This window comes from Alligator mississippiensis, chromosome 14, assembly GCF_030867095.1.
Source record: "Alligator mississippiensis isolate rAllMis1 chromosome 14, rAllMis1, whole genome shotgun sequence".
Taxonomy (NCBI): domain Eukaryota; kingdom Metazoa; phylum Chordata; order Crocodylia; family Alligatoridae; genus Alligator; species Alligator mississippiensis.
The window spans coordinates 27422031-27447611 of NC_081837.1; the positions used below are offsets into that span (position 1 = coordinate 27422031).

A 25581-nucleotide genomic window follows, 5' to 3' on the forward strand; every position below is an offset into this window, starting at 1 on the left:
GTCTTCAAGAGGAGGTTAGATGAGTATCTAGCCGCGGTCATCTAGACCCAGCACTCTTTCCTGCCTATGCAGGGGGTCGGACTTGATGATCTATTGAGGTCCCTTCCGACCCTAACATCTATGAATCTATGAATCCAGCTGGGTGGTACATGTGGTTTTTACTCATCCCTGGCATAAGGATGCTGAGATCAGGCTGCAACACCACAATCCCACAGTTCTATGCCCCAGGACCTGTAAAAACCATTAAAAAACTGTAAAAGTTAGGTTTTGGAAAACAACTGATTGTCAGCTGGTGCCAGAGTCTGAACAGGGGCTGGTTCCTAATCCTGGTATGGTCCCCAGTAACAACTGGGTTTTGGTGCTCTGTACTTAGGTTTTAACTTGCTGATGCAGGGGAAGCCCAGGATCATGATCCCAGACTCCCCCTGAATTGGCAAGTAAGGCACAATTGGGATCTAATCTCTGATTCCAAAATCACGCACCCTGTGATGCATATTGGGCATAGCAGGAGGCGCAGTTGTTGGGAACATGGATTAGAACCTTAAAAAGAACATCTGTTAGGAGTTTTGGAGACACAGATGCTATTTGATGCCACATATGGAGTACAGCTGCAGATATGATGTGAGCTGAAGTACACACAGAAGGAAGATCAGTAGGCAGCACAAGAACATGCCACAGGGCTGCAAAGGGGAGAAAACAGATGGCTTGTGTATGCATCACCCTCATCCAGTTTTGCAGATTTCCTGCAGCTGTTTTGGGAAAGAAACATTAGTCATGTGAGGAAAGTGAGTGAGCCTTGTGGTGGTGTCCTCAAGAACATTGCATTGTTCTGGACATACTGGCTCACAAACTGGAAGCAGTGTAGCTGAGTCCATGCTAATTAGCATAGGGACAAGCTACCTTGTACCATCTCTCAGCAGTGCTGATTAGCCCACACAAAGCCCTGTACAAACACTTCTGAGCTACTTCTAGTTTAGAACATAGCCTGTCCTGAGCAGTTCAGTGTGCTTGAAGGGACAGTAGGCTTACAGACATGACCTTGGAGCCTTTCAGATTGTTGTTGCTCCCTGCTGTTGCTGCATAGCTTGGGGTTGTGCTTCCCAAGGTCCACTTCCGAGCAGTGTCATGCAGCTCCCACGGAGGTGGAATGCATCAGCTGTTTCTTCCTCTGGGGATCATCAAGAAGACCACCTGGCCTTCTTTTGGTTCTGAGGTAGAAGTGTTTGTGTAGCGGTCCCTACCGTGGAGTAGGAACCAGCTTCATGATGTTTTTGCGCACATAAAAGCTGCCTCTGCCTCTCCTATACATGCTCTATGAATAACATGTTTCAGGGTAACAGCCTCAGTCTAGTGCAGGCTAACTTGGATTTCACTAAGCATTAGCATTAGCTTTGGTTAGGAGATGGATCTGGCCTTAAACACATGGATTTAGAGGTGAACTCCTGGGAAATGAGCATGCCCCAGAAGAAGGTGACAATTCTCTCTGGTGACCTACTGAGAATGGTATAATGACCCCCAAACTAACTAGCTGGCTCTCAAAGGGTGTATTACACTACCATACAGGGAAACAAGAAGCACCTCCCTTCTGACTGTCAGACAGGTCTGAGATAAAAGGGAGAAAGCACTTCTAGCAGAATTTGTGCTCACCCTGAGCTCTGACACTCTCTTGGGGGGTTTCCTTGTGCGACTTGTAACACTAAGCCCTCCATTTCCTGAGGTCTAAGGAGGGATTTCTTGCTAGGCTCAAGTTTCTGTTTTAACATCATGAGAGTGATATCTATGTATCTTGTATTGACCAACTAGCCTTGGGACCTCATGGGAGGAGCAGGCACTGACACACAGGCCCTGGGGGAAGGAGAGGATGGAGGTGGTTGATCCTCTTGGGAAGGAAAAGCTATCTCAGTGCTCCTTGCCTGAGGGCTGGGAATCCTACACACACAGCCAGCAGGGGGGGTTTTTTAGCCTCAAGCCCTTAAACCAGGGTGGGCAAAATGTGGCCCAGGGGCCAGATGCAGCCTGCCAGGCCATTCTATCTGACCCACGGGGCCCCTAAAAATTTTAGAAAATTAATATTTATCTACCCCTGGCTGCCTATCATGCGGCCCTCAATGGCTTGCCAAAACTCAGTAAGCAGCCCTCTGCCCAAAATAATTGCCCAACCTTGCCTTAAACGGTGACTTTCTAACCCTTGGAGAATGGCTCTAAGCAAAGGTGGGAGGCAATGCAGCAGAGTAATAGGGGTGGGATGGAAGGGAAAGTAAATACTAGGTTCTTGAGGATCCCAGCAGGGAAGGATGAGACAACAGGCTTTCTCTGCATGCATGGAGCTTTATGGCTCAATAGACAGGCAGCACTGGAGAAAGCAGTGTGGGGGTGGGGACCTGGACTTTGTCTATAACAAAAAGGGCACTGATAGGGAAGTGTGCAGGACCCTGTTCCCATACACAGCAACCCTCCCAGGTACAGGCACTGGCTTTACCAGGTGGTCTGAAAACTGAGCAGGCCTGGGCTTTAGCTTGGAGGGAAAGAGCTGTTATTTTGGGGTTGGCTTCATTACTTGATTCTGCAGATAAGCAGCATCTGCTCTTATACTTACTGGGATATACATGAGAAGGGATATTTATCCTTGGTCACGGTCACCTGCTATAATGGGACAGAAAATTCATTTCAGTCTTCATACAGCTCACAGCATTGTCTGAGTGCTAAAGTATGGAATGAAAGAACTGGGCTTCTTTCAAGTACCAGCTCGTGTCCACAGCTGCAGGCAGGACACTAGAATAAAAGAGCATTGGTTTAGTCTGCTCCAGCAAATCCTGTTTTCCTGCAAAGAAAAATCCAGCTTTCCCCAGCTACTCCCTTGTAAAACCAGTTTCAAAAAGGAGAACTAGGATGTCAGATCACCATAGTGAAACCGTTTGTTTGGTTTCAGGACAGTTCACCCCAACTGTTTCTGTTGAAGGCTAGATGCAGGATTTCCTTGTATACTTGCAAGTTTTTTTTAAATTGCCACAGAAACTAGAGTGTGGCCATTATGCCCACAAGCAAGGCTGAGAAAGTATCAGCACTAAACAATGTTGGAATCCTGTGGCCAAGATGCTTCCCACTAAACACAGAGTGGAACTTTTGTATCACATGGGGCATGACTTTCCCATGCAGGCAAGCTTCCTTCCTTAACAGCTCTTAAGGAAAATATCCTTTGAATCATCTCCTTTATCCTGTTGAGGTCATTACACTAAGACCTTATTTCTCAAAACTTCAAAGCAATAGTTGACAATGCAGCCAATGTGCAAATCATAGGAAATCATAGGAAAGTAGGATTGAACCATCTAGTTCATCCCCATGCTCAAGACAGTATCATTCCTATCTAAACCATCTTAGACAAGTGTTTGTCAAAACCAAGGGGCTCAGCCTCTGGCTCACAGACCAGATTTGGCCCTCAGAGCCATGCCATCCAGCCCCATGGATTTGGAAATTTAGCATTGGGAGAGTAGTGACAATTAACACTGCCACTACTCTGCCACCAAATTTCCAAGCCTCTTCCAGCCAGATAGGGCCTGGGCCCTGCCAGTCCTGTGCAGCTGGATTGGGCCCTGTCAGTCCACATGGTTGGATTGGGCCCCAGCTGAGCCATGTGGGTCCACGAATGGATTGACTCCAGCCCACAGACTAACCTGGCACTGCTTATCTGGCCTGTGGATTGAAAAGATTGGGTACTACTGGTCTAATCTATTCTTTAAAACCCTTTTGCACAACTTGAAGACACAAAACTGTGGGGAGAAGTGGACACGCCGGAGGGCAGGGAACAACTACAAGCAGACCTGGACAGGTTGGACATATGGGCAGAAAACAACAGAATGCAATTCAACAAGGAGAAATGCAAAGTGCATTTTTCCTAGGGAGGAAAAATGTCCAGCATACCTACTGCCTAGGAAATGACCTGCTTGGTGGCACGGAAGCAGAAAGGGATCTCGGAGTCCTAGTGGACTCCAAGATGAACATGAGTTGGCAGTGTGACGAAGCCATCAGAAAAGCTAATGGCACTTTATCGTGCATCAGCAGATGCATGTCGAACAGATCCAAGGTGATACTTCCCCTCTATCGGGCACTGGTCAGACCGCAGTTGGAATACTGCGTGCAGTTTTGGGCACCTCACTTCAAGAGAGATGTGGATAACCTGGAGAGGGTCCAGAGAAGGGCCACTCGTATGGTTAAGGGCATGCAGACCAAGCCCTATGAGGAGAGACTGGGGCACCTGGACCTCTTCAGCCTCCGCAAGAGAAGGTTGAGAGGCGACCTTGTGGCTGCCTATAAGTTCATCACGGGGGCACAGAAGAGAATTGGTGAGGCTTTATTCACCAAGGCGCCCCCGGGGGTTACAAGAAATAATGGCCACAAGCTAGCAGAGAGCAGATTTAGATTGGACATTAGGAAGAACTTCTTCACAGTTCGAGTGGCCAAGGTCTGGAACGGGCTCCCAAGGGAGGTGGTGCTCTCCCCTACCCTGGGGGTCTTTAAGAGAAGGTTAGATAGGCATCTAGCTAGGGTCATCTAGACCCAGCACTCTTTCCTGCCTATGCAGTGGGTCAGACTCGATGATCTATTGAGGTCCCTTCTGACCCTAGCATCTATGAACCTATGAATGCTGCACCTTGTCATGCATCCACAGGTGCATCACGAGCAGAGCCAAGGAGGTGATCCTCCCCCTCTATGCGGCGCTGGTCAGACTGCAGTTGGAGTACTGCATCCAGTTCTGGGCGCCACACTTCAAGAGGGATGTGGCCAGCATTGAGAGGATCCAAAGGAGGACCACTTGCATGATTCAGGGAGAGCAGGGCAAACCCTACGAGGAGAGGCTACGGGACCTGAACCTGTTCAGCCTCCACAAGACAAGGCTGAGAGGGGACCTGGTGGCCGTCTATAAACTCACCAGGGGGTACCTGCGGAAAATAGATGAGACTCTGTTCCCCCAGGCACCACCTGGGATAGTAAGGAATATCTGCCACAAATGGATTGAGAGCAGGTACAGGCTTGATATCAGGAGGCATTACTTTATGGTTAGGGCTGCCGGGCTCTGGAATGGGCTCCAAAGGGAGGTGGGGCTCTCCCCTACCTTGTGGGTCTTCAAGAGGAGGTTGGATAGATATCTGGCTGGGGTATTATGATCCCAGCACTCGTTCCTGCCCAGGGCAGGGGGTCGGACTTGATGATCTGTTCAGGTCCCTTCCAACCCTAGAAACTATGAAACTAACTATGAAACTATGCCTAAAATATCAAAAACACCCTAACCTGCCACAGGTGAAGCTCAAGGACAAAGTTACTGTCAGTGTCCTGCTGCTGTAAGGGCAGGAATATGTGTTCAGATACATTTAAGATATCCAAAGAAGAGGGCCATACGCCTCCCTCCGTGTACAGAAGAATGAAACCTCACTCAAATCCATGCCAGTCAGACCATGGGGTAAAATGGGGTAGAATTCCTTTTGATCCCAAATGATCACATCAACAGAAGAGCTAGTGGCACAGGACCGGCATTCAGACCAGCTAACGGGGGAGTTCAAGTAGGGAGTTCACTGAGAAGTTTGCCCAGCCACTTCCTTTCTCTATAAACTTGCTGAATGGAAGCAGGTAAGAGAAAGAGGGACATTTTTTCTTTAAGATAGATAGCATAGGGGTGGCCAACCCATGGCTCCAGAGCCACATGCAGCTCTTCAGAAGATAATATGCGTCTCCTTGAATCTTTGCACAAACACGCGGTGACCAGCTTCCATAGCCATTATGTCATGGTGCGTGACACAACTACTCGTAGCAAGCACATTATTCAGTTTAAACTCATAAGTTTGAACTCCGGAGCCAGCAGTTGGCCACCCCTGATATAGCAGCAGAAGAGGAAGAAGGAGCTAGCAGGAAAATCAACAGGACAGCTAGAAACATTGCAATGCCAGGCCTCTGCCTCTGCCACTGCCAGGCCTTCCTCTTCCTGTACCTGTGCACACTGTGTTCAGGCATGGCCCCTGACCACTGAGGCTTCCATTTGGGTTCTGGCCTAGTTTTACAGTGCCAGGACCAGCCAGGTGGGGGATGAGAGGTGCCTCCTGGTGGATTCTCTTAGCCATCAGGTAAAGGAGCTGTGGGAGGAAGTGGATAGGCTCCAAAATATCTGCAGCCATGAGGTCTTCATCTACTCAATGCATAAAGAAGCATCCAACATCATGAGAGAGGAACAGCTAGAGAAAGCACTGGAAGACGCACCTCTGGTTTCTTGCTGTCACTTTTAGAAACAGTCAACACTCCTTTTCTGGACCTGTGTCTATCCAGCTGGAGGTGAGGGAAGCAAAGCAGCAACCATCTGGCTGCAGCCACACTGCAAACAGCTCTGCCAGAAGCTGCATGCTGGTCGAGGCCCAGGCCAGCAGCAGCACGGCATGGGCTGCCCCAGTTGGAACGGATGGTTCACGGCCCCATGTGAAGTGATGTGGGGGTAGCCGTGGGCTGCATCCAGTTGGTTGGCAGGACAGAACCAGCCCACAGTTGTTAAGTCAAAGGAAGAGCTCTTCTGTTAAGACTGTGATACCCTGCCCCCATGATCCAGTCTGTGGAGAGAGAGGGCTGAAACCACTCCTGTAGGGTCTACAGCTAATGTATCTGGTATGGTTAGTGGTTGCATTTGCAGCTGGTGCAAACAGGAAGACCTGAAATGCTGAGGCAGATCCCCTCTGAGCTGAAACTTATCTTGATAAATGGCAGCTAGGAAGGGCTAATTTGAAAACCAGACAGGAATAGATATGTCCCTTTCAACCATAATTCTGGTAGGGAAGGAGAGAGACAAGACATCAGACAGTTTCTTTCCTCAACTGTGACTTTGCTGAGGAATATTTACCTGAGGCCAACTGCCATTGCGGTCCTATTGATTTCTTTCCCCTGTGACCACAGAAGCAGCCTTCAGCCCTGAGGTACGTGTCTGATATTTTGATAGATTTGCAGATGACTCGGCTGTGCAATTTCAGTTCCTCTCACATGACAAGAGGATTCACACAGTGCAAATCTTAATTCTGTTGGATGTGCTGCTAATCTGGACTGGAATCTGTTCTCACATCCTTATCTGCCGTCTCAATAAGGACTATATTGTCTGGAAGTGAATAAATGTCCCATGCAATAAGATAACTGAGTGCTGCAGAACTTCAGACATCTTAAAGATATGTATTTGGTAGCATGTTAGATGTGTTGATAAGTGCCAGAGGCAAGGACTGACAGTGATGCAGCTGAGGCCTTTCAGGCTCTAGCACCTGCTTGATCCCAGGAGACTCGCTAATGAAAGGATCACTTATTAGGCTGCCAGAAAAGGTTAGAGATATCATGGGCCTTATGGCTTAGTCCCTGGCTTGGATTGCATGGAGCATCCACTAAAGAGCAAGGGCTTCTCAAGCCTGGTAGTCCTTTGCTCTGTTAGAGGCAGGTGTGTATCCCTGCAGATATCCTAGCCAAGTCCAGTATGTTTAATATTGGTGACCCTATTGTCCTCCCACACCACTGCAACACCTTCCCAGGCTTCCAACCGGGACCCTGGTTCTGGGGAGTCTATTCTAGCCTGTTACACCTAAACCACTTCCAGATCCCCAGGAAACCCTGCCACCCAACCTGACCCACTCTTGGTCAGCCATGCTGGCCGCACTCATGGATATGCCCATCTCTCATCAATTTACAAATTTTCAGCAGTTAAGGAATAACAGTTTCTTTGCCTCTGTTTTCTTGAACAGGGACTGGGATATCCCACATGCCACAGGTAGGGACAATCTTGGGGATAGCTCTATCAAGACTTCAGTCAGTGCAGATGTAGTTAGGGATCTTCTGGAAGGGCTAGACATTTTTAAATCTGCACGTCCAGATGCCCTCCACCCAAGGGTGTTGAGGGAGCTGGCAGGGGTCATTGCGGAGCCCTTGACCTGGCTGTATGAGCATTCATGGTAATCTGGCCAGGTGCTGGGGGATTGGAAACTGGCTAATGTGGTCCCTATTTTTAAGAAGGGGGGGAAGAAGGCCCCAAGTAACTATAGGCCTGTAAGCCTCACCTTGGTGCTCAGGAAGATCTTGGAGAGAATCATCAAGGAGCACATCTGTGGGGGGCCGGCAGGGGAGATCATGCTCAGGGACCATCAGCATGGGTTCATCAAAGGCAGGTCCTGCCAGACCAACCTGATTGCCTTTTACGACAAAGTAACTAAATCCTTGGATGATGGTGTCACTGTGGGCGGCGTAGTCTTTCTAGACTTTAAGAAGGCCTTTGACACTGTCTCTCACCTCATCCTCATCAATAAATTAAGCGACTGCGGCATTGATGCCTGCACAGTTGGATGGGTAAAAAATTGGCTGATGGGGCGCACCCAGAGAGTAGTGGTGGACAGGTTGTACTCAACCTGGCGAGATGTGAGCAGTGGGGTACCCCAGGGCTCGGTCCTCAGGTCCGCACTGTTTAACATCTTCATCAACCACTTGGACAAGGGGGTGGAAAGCACACTGTCCAAATTTGCTGATGACACTAAGATGTGGGGTGAAGTGGACACACTTGAAGGGAGAGAGAGGCTGCAACTAGATTTAGACAGACTACAACAGTGGGCAGACGAGAATAGGATGGGGTTCAACGTAGACAAATGCAGGGTGCTGCACCTTGGGAGAAGGAATCCACAGCACACATACAGGCTGGGGAGTTCCCTTTTTGAAAGCACAGAGGCAGAAAGGGATCTTGGAGTCATTATTGACTCCAAAATTAACATGAGCCGCCAATGCCAGACCACAGCCAGCAAGCCCAGCCAGACCTTGTCATGCATCCAAAGGTGCATCTCAAGCCGGTCCAGAGAAGTGATACTCCCCCTGTATGCGACTTTGGTCAGGCCGCAGTTGGAGTACTGCGTCCAGTACTGGGCACTGCACTTCGAAAGGGATGTGGCCAGCTTGGAGAAGGTTCAGAGGAGGGCCACCCGCTTGGTGAGAGGGCAGCAGGACAGGCCCTATGAGGAGAGACTGAGGGACCTGAACCTGTTCAGCCTCAGCAAGAGGAGGCTGAGGGGGGACCTGGTGACTGCCTATAAGCTCATCAGGGGAGATCAACAGCAAATAGGCAGAGCTCTTTTCTCCCCAGCACTACCTGGGGTGACAAGGAACAATGGTCATAAGCTGATGGAGAATAGGTTTAGGTTAGAGATCAGAAGGCAATATTTTACAGTTAAGGTGGCCAAAATCTGGAACCAACTTCTCAGGGAAGTGGTCCTCACCCCTACCTTGGGCAAATTCAAGAGGAGGTTGGATGATCACCTGTCTGGGGTCTTGTGAACCCAGCATTCATTCCTGCCTGTGGCAGGGGGTCAGGCTAGATGATCTGTTCAGGTCCCTCCTGACCCTAGCTACTATGAAACTATGAAGCAGGAAATCTCTCTGCAGTTTTATTGCAGTGATGTGTACACACACACAAACGCACACATGAGACCTGTTCCCTATGTAGACCTCTTACGCATCTGTTTGATGTCCCAAATCTGTAGACATCAAAAGTAGCTTTAGACCTGTCATATGGTTACCAGATTGGTCTGACTGTGGCGCATGTACAATGTTCACCAATAAAGACATTTTCATGCAATCCCCCAAAGCAGATTCCTGGATAACCCTATGCCAGTGGGAGACAGTGGAATGGTCAGTTCCCCATTCACTTCTTGCCTTCTAGCTTGAACTAGAAGTGATTAAATAGAGAGATCGAGAGATCGAGAGATCTCTCTATATATATATTTCTTTTTTTTCCTCTCCCACAAGTTTTTTGATCTGAGAAGAGAGTCTTACATAGGCACTGAGAAGGGGGGAAGATAAGGAACTCAAATACACAAAATGTCCTGTGACTGGCCATTGAAATGTACTATGATGAATTGCTGTGCAGAATATCATATGGGATTTTAATGATAACTTGTGATGGGCCCTCACTGCGACTGACTGTTTTTTTCAATGCATTGCATAGCACAAACCCTAAATGCTTTCTGTATTTCTCTCACATTAGTATTCAACTCCTTGGACATGTCTCGCTCCGTGTCTGTCACTGCTGCTGGTCAGTGCCGCTTGGCCCCACTGATACAGGTCATATTAGACTGCAGTCATCTCTATGACTACACTGTCAAGCTTCTCTTCAAGCTGCACTCCTGTAAGTACATACCACACCTCCCTGCTCTGACACTTACCAGCAGTCGCCATTTTATTGCCGTGATGAGCTTGAGCAGCTCTTACATAGCTTGTGGAGGCATACCAGTGTTAGTCTAGCTAGGTTGTGGCCAATAACAGTGAAGATGCAGCAGTATAGCCTCAGGATGCATTGCCTGTGGCCTTCTTTGATTTAGGCAGCCTGGTCATTGCCAGCTCCCTGAGTGAGGATGAACAAAGGACCTCTTCCTTGCTATGAATGAGCTGCCCCATGCTGTGCTTCTACTTCATACCCCACAGCCCTTTTAGCTAGGAGCTCCTTCTCCTCCCATGCTTCAGCACCTCCTGCTGGGAGAGGCTGAGACTAGAGTAATAACCTGTAAAAATGGCTCTCCTCCCAAGAGTACACTTTCCTTTTGTGATCTATTGTCTTTGTCAGTGTTCACAATTCCTGCTCATTCACAATTCTTATCTGCATCTCTTCATGCACAGGTCTCCCAGCTGATACACTACAAGGACACAGGGACCGTTTCCTGGAACAGTTCAGAAAGTAAGTGCCCCGAACGGATGAGTGCCTGCCCCTGGCTACCACCAGGTTTTGATAGTAATGCTTTGCATGCTGACTTCAGATCAAAAAGACTATTTCTTGTCAATTGGGAGGCCTACATTCATAACCCATTGGATAACTTAGTGGGCCATTCGGACCTATTTTTAAATCAGTCTCAGCAGCTGAGCAGAGTTTTGTGGATGCTGACTTAGGTGGGTGTCTGAAATGTACAATCTGTAGCTTAGAAATTAACAAAGTCCCAGTTCCTGTGCTCCCACTAAAAATGGTTTTCTGGGAACTGAGCTGTCCTCTCTGGCATACCCAGTCTGTTTGGATAATCCACTGATATTGAATTATCATGTAACTGCTGCATTAAATCTAAAGCCCCTTAAATCTAAAGCAGCATTCAGCCACAGTTGGCATTTTATGTGAAATGACAGCTGATGATTTAAACCATGAAACCATTTAATTGCGGTTTAACTGGAACATGCAATTTACACTGAAATGAAAGTCTATTATAGCTGTTGCTAAGGGCCCAGTCCTGCTCCCATGAATGTGTCTTGCAGTTTGAGCCCTTTCTGTGTTAAAAAAATGGAAACTAAGTATGACATTCCAGTTGTGTGGTGAAGAACTACTGAGAGAGATGTTTCACTGGGCTGATGGCACCTAGAAGCAGTGGTAATGTGCTCATTAGAAATGTGTTTCTAGTGCATCAATCTCTCCTGTTTTTGAAAAGTGTGGACTGAGCAGTGCTTTCTATCCTGAAAGGCTCTGGCTTGCTCCCCTCCCCATTTTCTCCAGCCAGGAGAGTAGTGCAGCTGTGGTGCACTGAAGGGACACTGGGGTAACATTCATAGGAGCATGTAGTCATCCAAGATGAGGAAAGCAGGAAACTCAAGGGAGGCAAATCTGACTTCTGGTTCTTCTCTGGTTTAGCTGATTATTCTTTCTAGTTCTTAGTCTCCACTGGAGCTTGTGGCCAGCTTTGAGCTTGTGGCCAGCTCTGTCTCTCTTGATTTATGGAGGGAGGAGGTAGTGGAGGGGGTGGCAAAGAGGAACAGCAGCCTCCTGGACTGAGTTTTCAATGTGCTCACTGCTTATCTTGAGACAGAAATCCAGGAGGCTGGGTTCCTCAAGGCACTGTCCATCTACCTACACTGGATTTGATGGGAAAATGGCAGCAGTGTATTTGAAGCCAGTGGCTGCCTTTCCCTCCCTCTATCTGATACCAACAGAATGACCTTGAGTCTGGGGGTGAAGACTGGAAGTAGAGAAGAGCCAACGCATTCCATAGCCAGAGCCTAGAGAATCTAAACAGCCACTGCCCTATTCCCTTGCAGGCTCAAAGATTTGTTCTATCGCTCCAGCAACTTGCAATACTTTAAACGGCTGATCCAGATTCCACAGCTTCCAGAGGTGAGACTTGAACAGATTCTGTCTTGTGCTTAGGTACAGGTTAAGGGAAGTGCTTGCAGTAATCATTGGTATACCTAAGCAGTGGTGTTTGGTGCCTAGAACAGGGCACTGGGAGTCAGGACTCCTGGATTCTCTTCCCAGTCCTGTAACTGATCTGTGTGTTTGTGGGCAAGTCATTTAAAACAGTGTTCCAGGCTGGTTACCTTCAGCTAAGTCTGTAACGCCATATTTACACAATTCCAGAGGAGGCAGGCTTTTCAGAGCCCCTTACCACTGGTTTGAAGAGGGGCTGTAGAGTTTGATTTACTGTGCAGTTTTGCGAGGCACAACATGGAGGAAGGTTTCATAGTTTCATAGTAGCTAGGGTCAGGAGGGACCTGAACAGATCATCTAGCCTGACCCCCTGCCACAGGCAGGAATGAATGCTGGGTTCACAAGATCCCAGACAGGTGATCATCCAACCTCCTCTTGAATATGCCCAAGGTAAGAGCGAGGACCACTTCCCTGGGAAGTTGGTTCCAGATTTTGGCCACCCTAACTGTAAAATATTGCCTTCTGATCTCCAACCTAAACCTATTCTCCATCAACTTATGACCATTGTTCCTCGTCACCCCAGGTAGTGCTGGGGAGAAAAGAGCTCTGCCTATTTGCTGTTGATCCCCCTTTTAGGTTGCTGGGGGACCTAAAGGCTAAGGACCTAAAGGCTGCCTATACACATGCTTGGGATGAAGGGGGGTGCGTTTTAATTAGAGCGGTTCCAGGACAGCCACTCCTAATTAAAATGGCTCACCATCACATGTATTAAGCCCCTGCATGTTTCAAAATAGCCATGGGATGCTTTACCTGAAGCTCATTCAATGAGGTTTAGATAAAACACCTGTGGCCGTTTTGAAACGTGCTGGGGCTTAATACATACAACAGTGAGGTAACGCTCAAGCATCTAATTACAGCACAAACATGTTTAATTAGAATGTGAATGAGCACCTCTATAAGTGCACAAACGTTCTTAAAGATGCATCAGTTGTACAGAAGTTATTAAGGAGCACAAATACTAGCTTTCTCGCATCCCACTTTCTGCTCATTAGACACTGAAGTGCTGGTATTTACACCCATGACTAATTATGGGTAGAGCCTTGCAGTTGTAAAAATGAAGGCTATATTTAAAATATTCTTGGAGTGTAAAAGGAACGTCACCCTGAGTGCTCTCAAGAGCTGGGCTGTTCTGACACCTCTCCTATGGGAATCCACCCACAGTCTGCATTTTGTCAAGGTGTGTTGCTGTCATAATTCAGAACCAAACATGGTGCTCATGGGAACAGATTCAAAGGCTGTTGTGAAAGAATGTCTTCCCTAGGATACTGATAAACCCTGGGATGATCAGAACAGGAAAAAATGTTGAAACTGATGTACAGTAAAAGCCGCGTTATCTGGCACCTAACAAACCAGCATGCTCTACTAACCGGCATGCCAGTCAACGCGGCAAAAAAGAAACCAGAAGTGCCCACCATGGCACTTCCGGTTTTGCCGAGCCCCCACGGCCCAGGGCAAAGCAGCCTGTGCTGCCAAGCCCCCACGGCCCAGGACATAGCAGCACACAAAGACACATGTTCAGACCTCACAGATAACCGGCATATTTGGTTATTTGGCACCCCCCCCCCCATTCCCCATGGGTGCCGGATAACAAAGCTTTTGCTGTAATCTGTTACTATGTAGCTCATTTTGCTTTCTTTGGCTTTGAGACCACAATCAGTTTGGTCTGTAATGAACCAATTTTGCTTACCCTTGCATTAAAAAGATGTTTCTTCATCTTGAGTTCCAAACCTTCCAGACAAATATTTGCTTCCCAGAAATCCTTTCCCCTGAAATGCCACTGAAAGGCAGGAGGAGAATTCTGCACAGTTATTTTAGTAAAATTGCTTCCTTAAATCTAAACATAGTTATTTGGCCTCAGCTTTGTGGGAGGGACCCAGTAAAACAACTCAAACTCCATGTTGACCTTAGCTTCCTGAGGATACCAGTGCTCCCTGTCAGAGTTCCCAGGAAGTGCTAAGTTGAATTAAAGATGTATAATATTCCCTTAATAGCCAGAATCTGAGTTCTGAAAGCAACCCCAGCCACAGAACTTCCTCTGAGTGATGCTGTGACCCCATTGGAGCTGCCTGGGGATGATGGTAGGGGTGGGTGTTTGGCCTGTTGAGTCTCAGTTATTGAGCTCTTTTCATCCGTTCTGTTTTTCTGCCTCCCACAGAATCCTCCCAACTTCCTACGGGCCTCAGCACTGTCAGAACATATCAGCCCTGTGGTGGTCATCCCAGCAGAGACTTCGTCACCAGATAGTGAGCCCATCACTGATCTGGTAGAAATGGACACAGCTTCACAACAGGTGCGCATCCAGGTGCTGGCTTAAGAATCTGCCATGGGAGCCTGGGATTCACTCTGCCTCTGCCTGACAAGATTTTCAGATGTGGAAAGAAACGTGTGCAGGCTTTGCATGCCCAGTGATGGCTCTAGGGCTGCATTTGTCTTGAGTCATCTTCTAGAGGCTTTGATCACATCAGATTTCATGATGTTCTCAAGGCCCCCGTACTTGGATACAAGACACATATGGAAAAGCCACATTGCTAAAGGGTGTGGTGCTAGTGCTGCCAGTCCCCACAAGGTTGGTCTTGAGCCAGAACTCCATTACAGTTCATTAACTATCTCTTGGCACTTCTCTTTACAGTCAGGGTATTAATTCTGGCATGCTTGCCAAAGTATGTTTTGCCTCTGGACATTTCTCCTGACATACAGATTCAGTTGATACACTTTATTTTCTCTCATACTTTTAAATAACTGCTTACTTCCACTGCAGAGGTAGCTCCATTTCTGTGGCAGGGGAAGTAGTTCCTATGTCTCTAGTTAATAGAGTGACTGGTACTGTTAGTTAAGCATTTGAAGTCCTTTCAGGGCAAAAGGCCATATACCTTTAATGTCATTTCTACATTAAAACTGCCATTTTGGATTAGAACACAGAGGGTTAACATAGCTAAATGTTTTGTCTCTGCATCCTATGGAGTCATACGACAATGCAAAGTGAGCGTAGAATATTTTTACATGTGTTCTGGGGGTGTGTATGGGGGGGTTCGCTTTAATTAGAGCGGCTCTGAGAACCACTCTAATTAAAGCACCCAGAGAATCTCATGTATCAGCATTCCTGCACTTCAAAATGGTGGCGTAGATACTTTATTTAAAGCTTGTTGAACGAGCTTTAGTGAAAGCACCCCCACCACCATTTTGAAGCATGGGCACGCTGATACATGAGAGATGGAGGCTGGCTGGAGCACGGTAATTACCATGCTCCAGCAGGCGCAGTTAATTGAGTCTGCTCCAATGCTCTGTAGTCACAATGTGTTGGATCAGTCTCCCTGCTCGTGTACAGGCTATTCCCATCTTGTAGCAGTTTATACCCATTTTACACTTAACATTGTTGTTTAATAAAGCAAATGGCCATATACATTGACTCCATCTGCCCATGTCCCAGGCACCCCACTGTGTTCCACTTCCAAAATATCTTGCCTTCTACTGAATCAGGTTCCTTGGAAAATCAGGGAGGATGCATAAAGGGAAACTGTCTCTTTGCAAGGGGAAGGGACCTTAGATGCAAGGAGAAGGGGCTGTCCCTTAGATTTTGTTTGTGTGAATTTGAAGCAGCTGCTATGTCTATTTGGCTGGACACATGGGAAAACAAGGATGGGAAGATAGAGCTGCAAGGTGTGGCCCTGGTTTGGTGCAGTATTTCTAGCTAGGCTTAGCCAGTAGTAGACTTGACTGTGGATCCATGTTTGCTTTCAGAGTCTGTTTGACAATAAGTTTGATGACATCTTTGGCAGTTCGTTTGGTAATGATCCTTTCAACTTCAACAGTCAGAATGGGATGAGCAAGGATGACAAGTGAGTACTGGCTAAGGGGCCCCGTAACCCGTATGTCTCCTCGCTGTCATGCTCACCAGTCGCATTCAATTTTGGACATAGGAGCTATGCATGCAAAGCATGCGCTACAGAAGGCCTGGCCCTACCTTAAAAGGGGCATCTTTGACAGTACCTTGGGATTGATTGCCTGCTGAGAATTCCCCTGCTCCAAGATTCATCCATAAAGAGTTTTGAGTGATGGACCAGAGTCTCTGGGATACCAGGAGGACATAACTAATACCAAATAGAATGAATCTCACAGTCAGCAGCATCTCCTTCCTGTTCTAGGCAAAAAAATAAAGCACTCAGTCCCAAACCACATACCCACTGGCAGTCAGCAGAGTGGGACTTTGCTGGGTCCCCTAGATATGAGATTGAGGTCCATATAACTGAAATTCCTATCCTAACGATAGCCAGCTCCAGCTGCTGCAGAAGAAAAAAAATCATATAGGAGGCCACAGTGATTTAATTTGTGCCAGGGAAAATTCCTTTTTAACACTTGGTATTTAGAGCTGCTTATGCCCTGGAGCTGAAAGGTTTAGATTCCATACAGAGATCTTGGTTGTGCATTTATCTTTACTCTTGCAGTTGTAAACAGTCTTATTATTCCTATATAGGCCTAGTTATTTTGTGCTGTTAAGAGCTTAATCTCATCTCTATTCTAAGACAGCAAATTCCATAAGCTAATTGAGTGTTATATGAAAACATGTCTCCTTTGGCATTTGGCACCTTGCTTTCCTTTGAATGATTGTTTGCACTTGTGTGATGAGACAGGGAATAAAAAAAGCTCTTGGTCTACATTCTCTAAACCATCCGTAAGTTTGTATATCCTTGTTTTAGACCCTCTTAGTTGCCCCCCTTACAGAGTAAAGAATCCATGTCTTTCCATATGAGAGTTTTCACAGGTTCCCCATCATTCTTGTCAGTGGTCTCTGGACCACTTTGTGTTGTGTTGTGTAGTATACTTTTTGAGATGTACATGATTTTTCGCATGACTGAAAACCTGAGTCCAGGATAGATATCTCATTGGTTGATATACTGCAGTTAGGATGTTTTCCAGGTTCTTCCCGTCGCATCCCCACACCTCCATAACATTTTTTGCTTTATGGTGTGGGGGCACAGTACTGAGGATGCAAACACCATTTTTCTCCTTCCCAGGGACCGGTTAATTGAGCAGCTTTATCGGGAGATCAGTGGCCTCAAGGAGGAGCTGGAAAACTTTAAAGCAGAGGTGAATGTATAGCTCATCTTACTCACATTAATGTGATGTGTGTTCAGTGCACCTTGAGTGCTATCAGTGGCCAGATAGAGGTGCTTTATACAAGCTTGCATTTGTAATTACTGTTTGTCAAGGTCCCTTGGGCCTGTAGTTTGGCTAGGAAATATCCAGAGATCTACTGGGGTTAGTGTTGTTGCTTCCACTGATAGCACTTCCTCCATAGCTGACACTGAAGCAACCCGTGTGAGCTCCAAGATAGCCATCTGTCAAAGGCCTTTACCACCTGTAGTCATTAAAGTCTCTGCAATACCTATAGGAGGAACAGTGCTGATTCTGTCTTTTGTCTTTGTCAGAGAAGGGGAGGTGCTCCCTATATGTAAAGCATAGTCTATAAACTCAGCATGAGCAGTTTGGAACCTTTGGGTGGTTAGCACAATGTAAATGTCACTGGATCTTATTCTGCAGACAGATGTCTCTGGGAGTAGCATTCACCCAGGATACTCACCAACCCCAGGATGAGGCCAGGGCTGACACTATCCTGGCTGTAGAGACCACTCCTATGCCCTTTGGCTGCCCATGGGCTGTATCTGCCCTGCTGCTGTAGGGAAGAGTCAGTTTGCTCATTGCCTCCTACTCACTTTTCTGCATCAGTTGCTTGAGAACAGCCAATCAGACACTAGTTTTTGGTTCAAAGTGTATACAGATTCACTGCTCCTGATTGACTACTACTTCCATTAACATGCTTGTTAGCCACTGTGGACCAGCCTTGAGCATTCTAATTGGCAAGCACCTTAACTGTTTGCAGTACTGTAATAGCTCTACCAAGAAGCCCAAAGAGAGAGCCGCAGGCTCCTTCAGAGGACTATTCGCCCTTAGAGCTCTGTGGGCTAGGAGTTGTTCTGCCCACCCCAACCCAGTGCTTCCCTTCCCTTGGTGACCTATAGAGCCATCGCCTGGTGATGCAACTGCGGGGGCGGATCAGTGAGCTGGAGGCAGAGCTGGCAGAGCAGCAGCACCTCAAGCGACAGGCTTTGGATGAAAGTGACTTCCTTCACACCGAGCTGGATGAGCTGAAAAAGCAGCGGGAGGACACAGAGAAAGCGCAGAAGAGCCTGACTGAGATTGAGAGTAAGGACAAACTACAGCCATGCTCAAGAGTTGCCTGAGTCCCCAGTGCAGCCCTAGCCTCTCCCAGGAAGAATCGGGTCACAAGTATTGGCAGTGTGGGCAGCTCCCAGGTACTCCAGTTCCAGCCTTTCCCAACATAGTTGTTGACTAGAGAAGTGTGTCCAAAAGTGATTGGCTACAAGGGTGGCTTGCAGCTCTTCCACTTCCACCTCTTCTTCTAGGTGGTGCTATGGAGAAATGTGTAGGGCATTGACTCCAGGAGGGGCTCCCAGCTATGCCAGTCCCAACTCCTCTCACCAGGAGATGCTATTGAATGTGGCCCAGGATTGTATAGCTGCTCTCAGGCCCATATGTTTCATCTGGACTCACTGTAGGCATTTATTTCTCCCGGTGGGATGGGATTTTCCATTGGGCATGTAACTGCCATATATGTTATAGCTCACTATTGTATGGCAGGGAAGGCACAGGCTAACGAGCAGCGGTACACCAAGCTGAAGGAGAAGTACAGCGAGTTGGTCCAGAACCATGCCGACCTGCTACGCAAGGTAGGGCCCAGCTCTCTGTTTCTGTCCCCCCCCAGCCCATCCTCCTGTTGGCTGTGTGCCAGTTACTATGCCCAGGAGAAGCAGGAAACTCTAACTAAGAGAGCTGTTAGCCATCTCTGCAAGCGAGAGATGGTGTTCCTGCTCTCAGAAGGCCACTTGTGGGGGAAATCCCCTGTAGAGCTGCCCCCTCTTTACACCATGCCTGGCTTCTTTGGCTGGGTGCAGGTAGCCAGATTTTGCTTGAGAGATTTTAAGATTTTGCTCTGCCCAGTGAAAATACCCAGCAGCTGACTCAGCTCTTGAGTTCTTGATACTGTTCTCCAGAATGCAGAGGTCACCAAACAGGTAACAGTAGCAAGACAAGCCCAAGGCGACATGGAGCAGGAAAAGAAAGAATTAGAGGACTCCTTCCAGCGCATGAGCGAGCAGACGCAGAGGAAGGTGAGTTGGTGTGTGCAGACTGGAGCAAAGAATTGCTGCGGGTGAGAGGGGGTCAAGATCTAGTGTAAGGGAGAAGCCAGGAATGGGTAGAAGAGAGGAGAAGGCTGCTGTAGAGTGAGGGAATTACAGGGGGATGAGGAAGGAGGTGTCTTAAAATACTTGAATTTAATCTGAGGCCTGTAGCTTCTGTTATTATCCTTCATTATTATCCTTTTCCTAGGCTTACCAGAGCATATATTAACAATTTTGCTGCCATTTCAGTGGCTCCTGTGTCTCCCCTAATCTTTGTGTGTTACATTTGGTAGGATTGTTTTTTGTGGGTCGTTGTTTGGGTGCTTCATGACTGTGGTGTGTGAGAGGGGACAGAGTGGATGATCTTATGGATCCTTTCAACAAAGGGTTGCTTGCAAACACAGGGGACTGGGCTCGGTGGCCTGGGAGGCCCCTTCAAACCTATGCCCCCATGTTCTGTACATGTTTAGTGGTTACTTCTGCTCTTTCAACAGTCTCAGGAACAAACAGAAGTCTTGGAAACCTTGAAGAGAGAGCTTGCAGCCAGCAAGCAGGAGCTGCAGAGCCTCCAAAGCACATTGGAATCCAGTACACGGGTGAGCTCCTTTCCCTCAGTAAGATTCATGTGAGTTGTCATACTCATTGTTTTCCTACCACTTCCTCCTGAGCTTTACATCCTGGTCTCCCCATCCATCTCTGCCTAGGGTTGGTTGTGATGTTCTAGCTCAGCGTAATGTTCTGGAATCGGCAGACCCATTTTTGATATTGTTGGTATAAGCTACAGGGACTGAATGTTACGTTCATCAGAGAGCAGTATTCAGCCCTCGTTGGCAAGAAGGCACTGCTAGATGGATAGCTCCCTGATAGCTCTGAGGACTGATGCTATAGAGTGCCCCAAGGTGAGGAAAAAAGTTGCAAATCTCAGCCATCCACAAGAGAGGAATATTCATCTCCAGCCACTGCAGCCTTTAAGGTGTTACACCCTAAAACTGTGCCATCCTGGTTACCATCTTGCCACCTTTCTACATTTCAATTTCAACCTGGTTTCAATATCTGATTTCTCAGGAATCCAGTGTTCACTGCCACCTGGAAGCAATCTTTAAAAGCTCTGGCTTCTGGAAAATGATCACCTGTCAGGCTGGAACTGTAATGTTTTGTGAGGAGAAACAAGATGGGAATCTGAATGACATTGTCCCAATAGCCTACCAGTGCTCACAACATTTCCTTCGGATCATGGCAGTGACGTCTAGGAGAGTTTAGAGTTTTTAAGTGAGAGTTCTAACCCACTGCCTAGAAGAAAAATGTAAAGATCCTTCACATAAACTGAAGCAAGTGTTATGTTTTGGGGGTTTTTTAACTGTGACTCTTGAATGACAAGTTAAAAAAGTACAGATGACATCAAGCTGAGGAGAGTAGTAGATATGCTAGAGGGTAGGGCTAAGATTCGGAGAGACTTTAGCAAATTAGAGGAGTGAACCAAAAGAAATTAGATGAAGTTCATTAAGGACAAGTGCTAAGTCCTGCACTTAGGATGGAACAGTCCCACGTACAAGCACAGACTGGGGACTGACTGGCTAAGCAGCAGTTCTGCAGAAAAGGACCTGGGGGTTATAGTGGACAATAAGCTGAATATGAGCCAACAGTGTGCCTATGTTGCAAAGAAGGCTAACGGCATACTGGGCTGCATTGGTAGGAGTGTTGCCAGCAGGTGGAGGGAAATGATTCTTCCGCTGTGTTCAGCACTGGTGAGGCCACATCTGGAGTACTGTGTTGGGTTTTGGGCCCCCCACAGAAAGGATGTAGACAAATTGGAGAGAGTCCAGCGGAGGGCAGTGAAAATAGCTAGAGGGCTGGGGCACATAACTTCTAAGGAGAGGCTGAGGGAACTGTGCATATTTAATCTGGAGACAAGAAGACCTTGTCCTGCTTTGAGTGGTGGGGTGGACTAGATGACCTCCTGAGGTCCCTTTCAACCCGAATTTTCTATTATTCTAAGACTTAGTGGAGATTTAATAGCAGCCTTCAACTATCTGAATCGTGGTTACAAAGAAGATGGGGTTAGACCAGGGGCGGGGAATTATTTTGGGCAGAGGGCTGCTTACTGAGTTTTGGCAAGCCATTGGGGGCCACATGACAGGCAGCCAGGGGCAGATAAATATTAATTTTCTAAATTTTTTAAGGGCCCCGCGGGTCAGTTAGAATGGCCTGACGGGCTGCATCTAGCCTGTGGGCCACGTTTTGCCCACCCCTGAGTTAGACTGTTCTCAGTGGTAACGTGTGACAAAACAAGGAACAATGGTCTCAAGTTGCAGCAAGGGAAGTTTAGGTTAGATATTAGGAAAAACTTTCACCTGGAGGGTAGTAAAGCATTGGAACAGGTTACCCAGAGAGGTTATGGAGTCTTCATCCTTGAAGATTTTTAAGACCCAGCTAGACAAAACCCTTGGCTAGGATGATCTAGTTGGCAATAGTCCTGCTTTGAGCAGTGGGTTGACCTTGGTGACCTCCTGAGGTCCCTTCAAACCTTAATTTTCTATGAGAATAAGGAATTGCAAATAGAAAGGTCCTGCCCACTTCTGAGTACATTTAGGTCAATTTGAGTAGTCTGTGATCCCAGTAGGAAATATAGTAAGCAGTAACACTCTCAACCCCTGAAACAGATAGAAGAGGGATTTAAATTGCATTCTTCACTGACTTCCATTGTAGGGATGAAATCTCTTCTTCTCTTTTCCAAGCTGTCATATAGGCCAGGTTGCTGCAGGGAGTTGAAAGAGCTGCACTGCATTGTACAGTTCAGAGCCAAGATCCATTTGGGTGTGAAAATCCCTTTGGCATATTTGGTCAGGAAAGCAGGGTAAATACCGTGGGACTCGTATTCCAGTTCTGCACATTCCCTGCCCATTTGCTTGTTAAATGTCTTAAATTTTCCATAGGTGTGTTATCTCCTGTGTCCCACCCCAATAGGGGCCCTTTCAGAAGTGACAAGTGATGTGATGCATGTGTGTCATTGCAGAAGGTTCAGTATAAAATTGTGTCCTAAACTATAGTTTCTAGTTCATCCTGAGCCACTGAGCTCAATGCCAAACTCAGTGAAGTTCTCTGGCCTATGCTGGGCAAGAAATTGGACTGGTTTTTCTGGTCGTAAAATCTCTGAAATCCTTTATGAAGGGAAAATAACTACAGTCTGCTTTCTGGTATAGTTCAAAGCCTTATAGAGTGCCAAAAGCAGCTAATTGCTGTGGTTCAGGAGGCAACACAGCAAAAGACTAAAGAAAAACTCCCCATCCAGCTTTAGTGCATCATAGAGAAACCTGTTTCATCAGTCCAGATATGTAGGGCACTTTATGTAAGGCTGAGGCATTTGTTTGCTAAAAGCACAGTAGGGCTCTTGTATCACAGGTAGTTGGAGGCCCATTAAATATGTATCTATTTTGGCATAACCACCAGCCTGAGGGGTATTAATTGGTCCCCTTATCACAATCTTTGCAAAGGGGGGCATGAATTAAATGGCAATGGACATTGAACTATTCTATCCAAGAAATGATTCATCTAGGGGACAGGTAGATTGGCAACACACAGTGCAACGGAAGCATGCCTGGCTGTTGCCCATGCTCACTATACCTGTGGCTAAACAAAGCACTGAAGTCTCCAGACTGACAAGCCAACACCTTTCATCAATACTGAATCCATTTAAAATCACAGTTGCAAAAAGCATTGACAAATACAACTAAACTGCATCCCTGGGGAGCCTCATCTAGCCTATGTGTGATGCCACAAGTTTGGAGTTTAGCCCCAGCATTGCTGGCTACAAGTTTGCTACTTGGGGATTGTTTACTGGTAAGTCTGACTATGAACAACCTTTCAGCAGCATATATAGCATCCCTCTGAGCTGGGAGCTGACAGTGATGATGGTGCCACAGAAAGTGGGGACCTGGGTTTGTGAGTGATCCCCAAGGAGTGATCCCCAAGTGAGGAATTGTGTCTCACCCTCCTCTTGTCTCTCTTTTTTTCACCTTCCACCTAATAGAGCAAGATGCTAAGAATTTCCATCTGTTATCTTTGCCCCTTGCAGTTGAGAGGAGAACAGAGCACCAGGATAGCAAGCTTAGAGCAGGAGAAGGACAGCTGGACTCAAGCAATGGCACAGAATAACCAGGAGGTGGCAAATTTGCAAGCAGAACTGCAACACCTAAAGAGCATGCTAGACAGCGAGCAGGAGAGCAGCAGTAAGATGCTGGAGGCACTACAGGCCCAGCTGGGAAAGAAGGTACTTCCCCATCTTTACCCTCCACCCCAATTTGAGGGTGTCTAAGGAGACACTGACATTGGCACTTAAGCGCTCTATCCAGATGCTGTAGGACACCCTCCCCCCACCCCTGCTTTGCTGACAGTTTCCCAGGGGTGGCATAGGAATGTTGCATGCAGATGTGGTCTGCAGCATGCAGTGCTGTTTGGATCCTGTTTGACTTCTGCATGCTTGCCTACTCAAGTCAAGACAGAGCACTGCACACTAGTAATTGAAAGCCTTATATCAGTGATTCTCAACTAGAGTGCTATAGCACCCTGGGGTGACTTGAGATTCTTTCAAGGGTACCACAGGGTGCCAGACAATGTTGATGTTGTTAGGTTAGCAAAAACATATTTCATAAGATAAGCTATAGAAAAACTGCTCTATTATTTTGTGTAGTCAAAAGTGAAAACAAAGATCTAGTATTTTCTGGAGTGGTGGGGAAAGAGAGGGGGTACTTCAAGTCTTTCTAGGAGTGCCTCAAATCCTAAAAGGCTGAGAACCACTGCCTTAGATACTGATCTTCTTCTGTAATAAAGATTTTGGATTATCTCTCATGTACTCTCCAAGCCTGTCTCCTGCTCAAGGAGACTAGGAACAGAGCATATGACCTTTCCTCTATCTATAGCTTGGCTCTAGTGTGTCAGAGGTCTTGTCAGGTCTTGTCATGTCTGCTTTTTCAGAGCAGCTTAGGTGGCAGAAATTACCTTGGTTGGGGCTAAGAAAGGCCCTGACCTTTTTCTTTGTGTATCCAACAGGAGAGCTTTGAGCAGGCCCTCCAACAGCAGCTTCTGGACCAGCAGTTTTTCCTACTGCAATGCACTGTGCAGGAGGCAGAGCAGATGGTGCAGGACTCCCTGAACCAACTCAATAACCCTGCTCACATCAGCTGCATGAGCTCCACAGGTAACAGCTGTCTGCCTTGCATCTGGGTTTGGGTTTGTTCCTTACTGAGGAAAAGACCTATGACCTTTCCCTCTGGATGTATCCAGCTATACTTACCTCCTAAGGCTGAAAGTCAGGGGTTGCTTACACACCAGGTGTCAAAGCACCTCTGTCCTGGGGGATAGGAACTTTTGATTTGGTGCAGGGTTTGGGGGCACTAAGGACTGATTACAGATTGGAGTCAGGTGCTATGTTGGGGCTGTAGGAGCTATCACTCTATTGTAGCCTTTTGCTAGCTGCATCACTCTCCTAGAGCTGTTGATGGTACACTTTTTCCAGGGGGTTGGCCTGACCCAGTGATGGTATGTACCAGCAACGCAGCTTCAGTAGACATAAACCCCATTCACATGAAGTGCATTTACCTGGTGTTTCATGACTGGGTTTCACTGGAGAAGCTGCCATGTAAAGGACACTCACACATGCAGGAGCATGACTCACTTTATATGCAGCTCATTTACTCTTGTAGCCTATGCCCAGGAATCTTTTGCTGGCCTATCCTAAATCCTCAGCCTGGAAGGAGGCAGGGGCATATCTCTGATCACAGAAAACATGGGTTAAGGGTGCACAGGGAAGGCATTGCCAGTGATTGGGTGCTCCCTAGTGTTCTTTGTTCTCTCTCTGCCACCAGACTGCAGGCAGGGGTGGGGTGACCTTCCTTTCTTGTATGAAGGCACTGACCCCCAATTCTGGATTTGCCAGAGGTGACTTGCCCCAAGAACTCATAGTAGCGCACCTGAAGGGTCAACACTGCCATTGGAAAGAACCCAGGAGCATCAAAGTTCAGTAATTCCCCAATATCTTCAAACTATGAGGCCTTTTTCATAGATTCTAGGGTCGGAAGGGACCTCAATAGATCATTGAGTCCGACCCCCTGCATAGGCAGGAAAGAGTGCTGGGTCTAGATGACCCCAGCTTGATGTCTATCT

General features: G+C 47.2%; 1 protein-coding gene across 7 annotated transcripts in view; it reads left to right on the forward strand.

Moving 5' to 3' along the window:
• Nucleotides 1-25581, forward strand: part of HIP1 (huntingtin interacting protein 1) — a 170163-nt gene that overhangs the window by 130079 nt on the left and 14503 nt on the right. For all 7 annotated transcript variants that reach the window (XM_014609869.3, XM_014609864.3, XM_059717345.1 and 4 more), the window contains 12 exons: nt 10031-10171; nt 10660-10717; nt 12055-12130; nt 14379-14513; nt 15962-16059; nt 17236-17308; nt 18241-18424; nt 18881-18969; nt 19294-19410; nt 19917-20018; nt 23495-23689; nt 24469-24616. In XM_014609869.3, the coding sequence (XP_014465355.1) occupies nt 10031-10171; nt 10660-10717; nt 12055-12130; nt 14379-14513; nt 15962-16059; nt 17236-17308; nt 18241-18424; nt 18881-18969; nt 19294-19410; nt 19917-20018; nt 23495-23689; nt 24469-24616 (1416 nt within the window). The remainder of the gene's footprint in view (nt 1-10030; nt 10172-10659; nt 10718-12054; nt 12131-14378; nt 14514-15961; nt 16060-17235; nt 17309-18240; nt 18425-18880; nt 18970-19293; nt 19411-19916; nt 20019-23494; nt 23690-24468; nt 24617-25581) is intronic.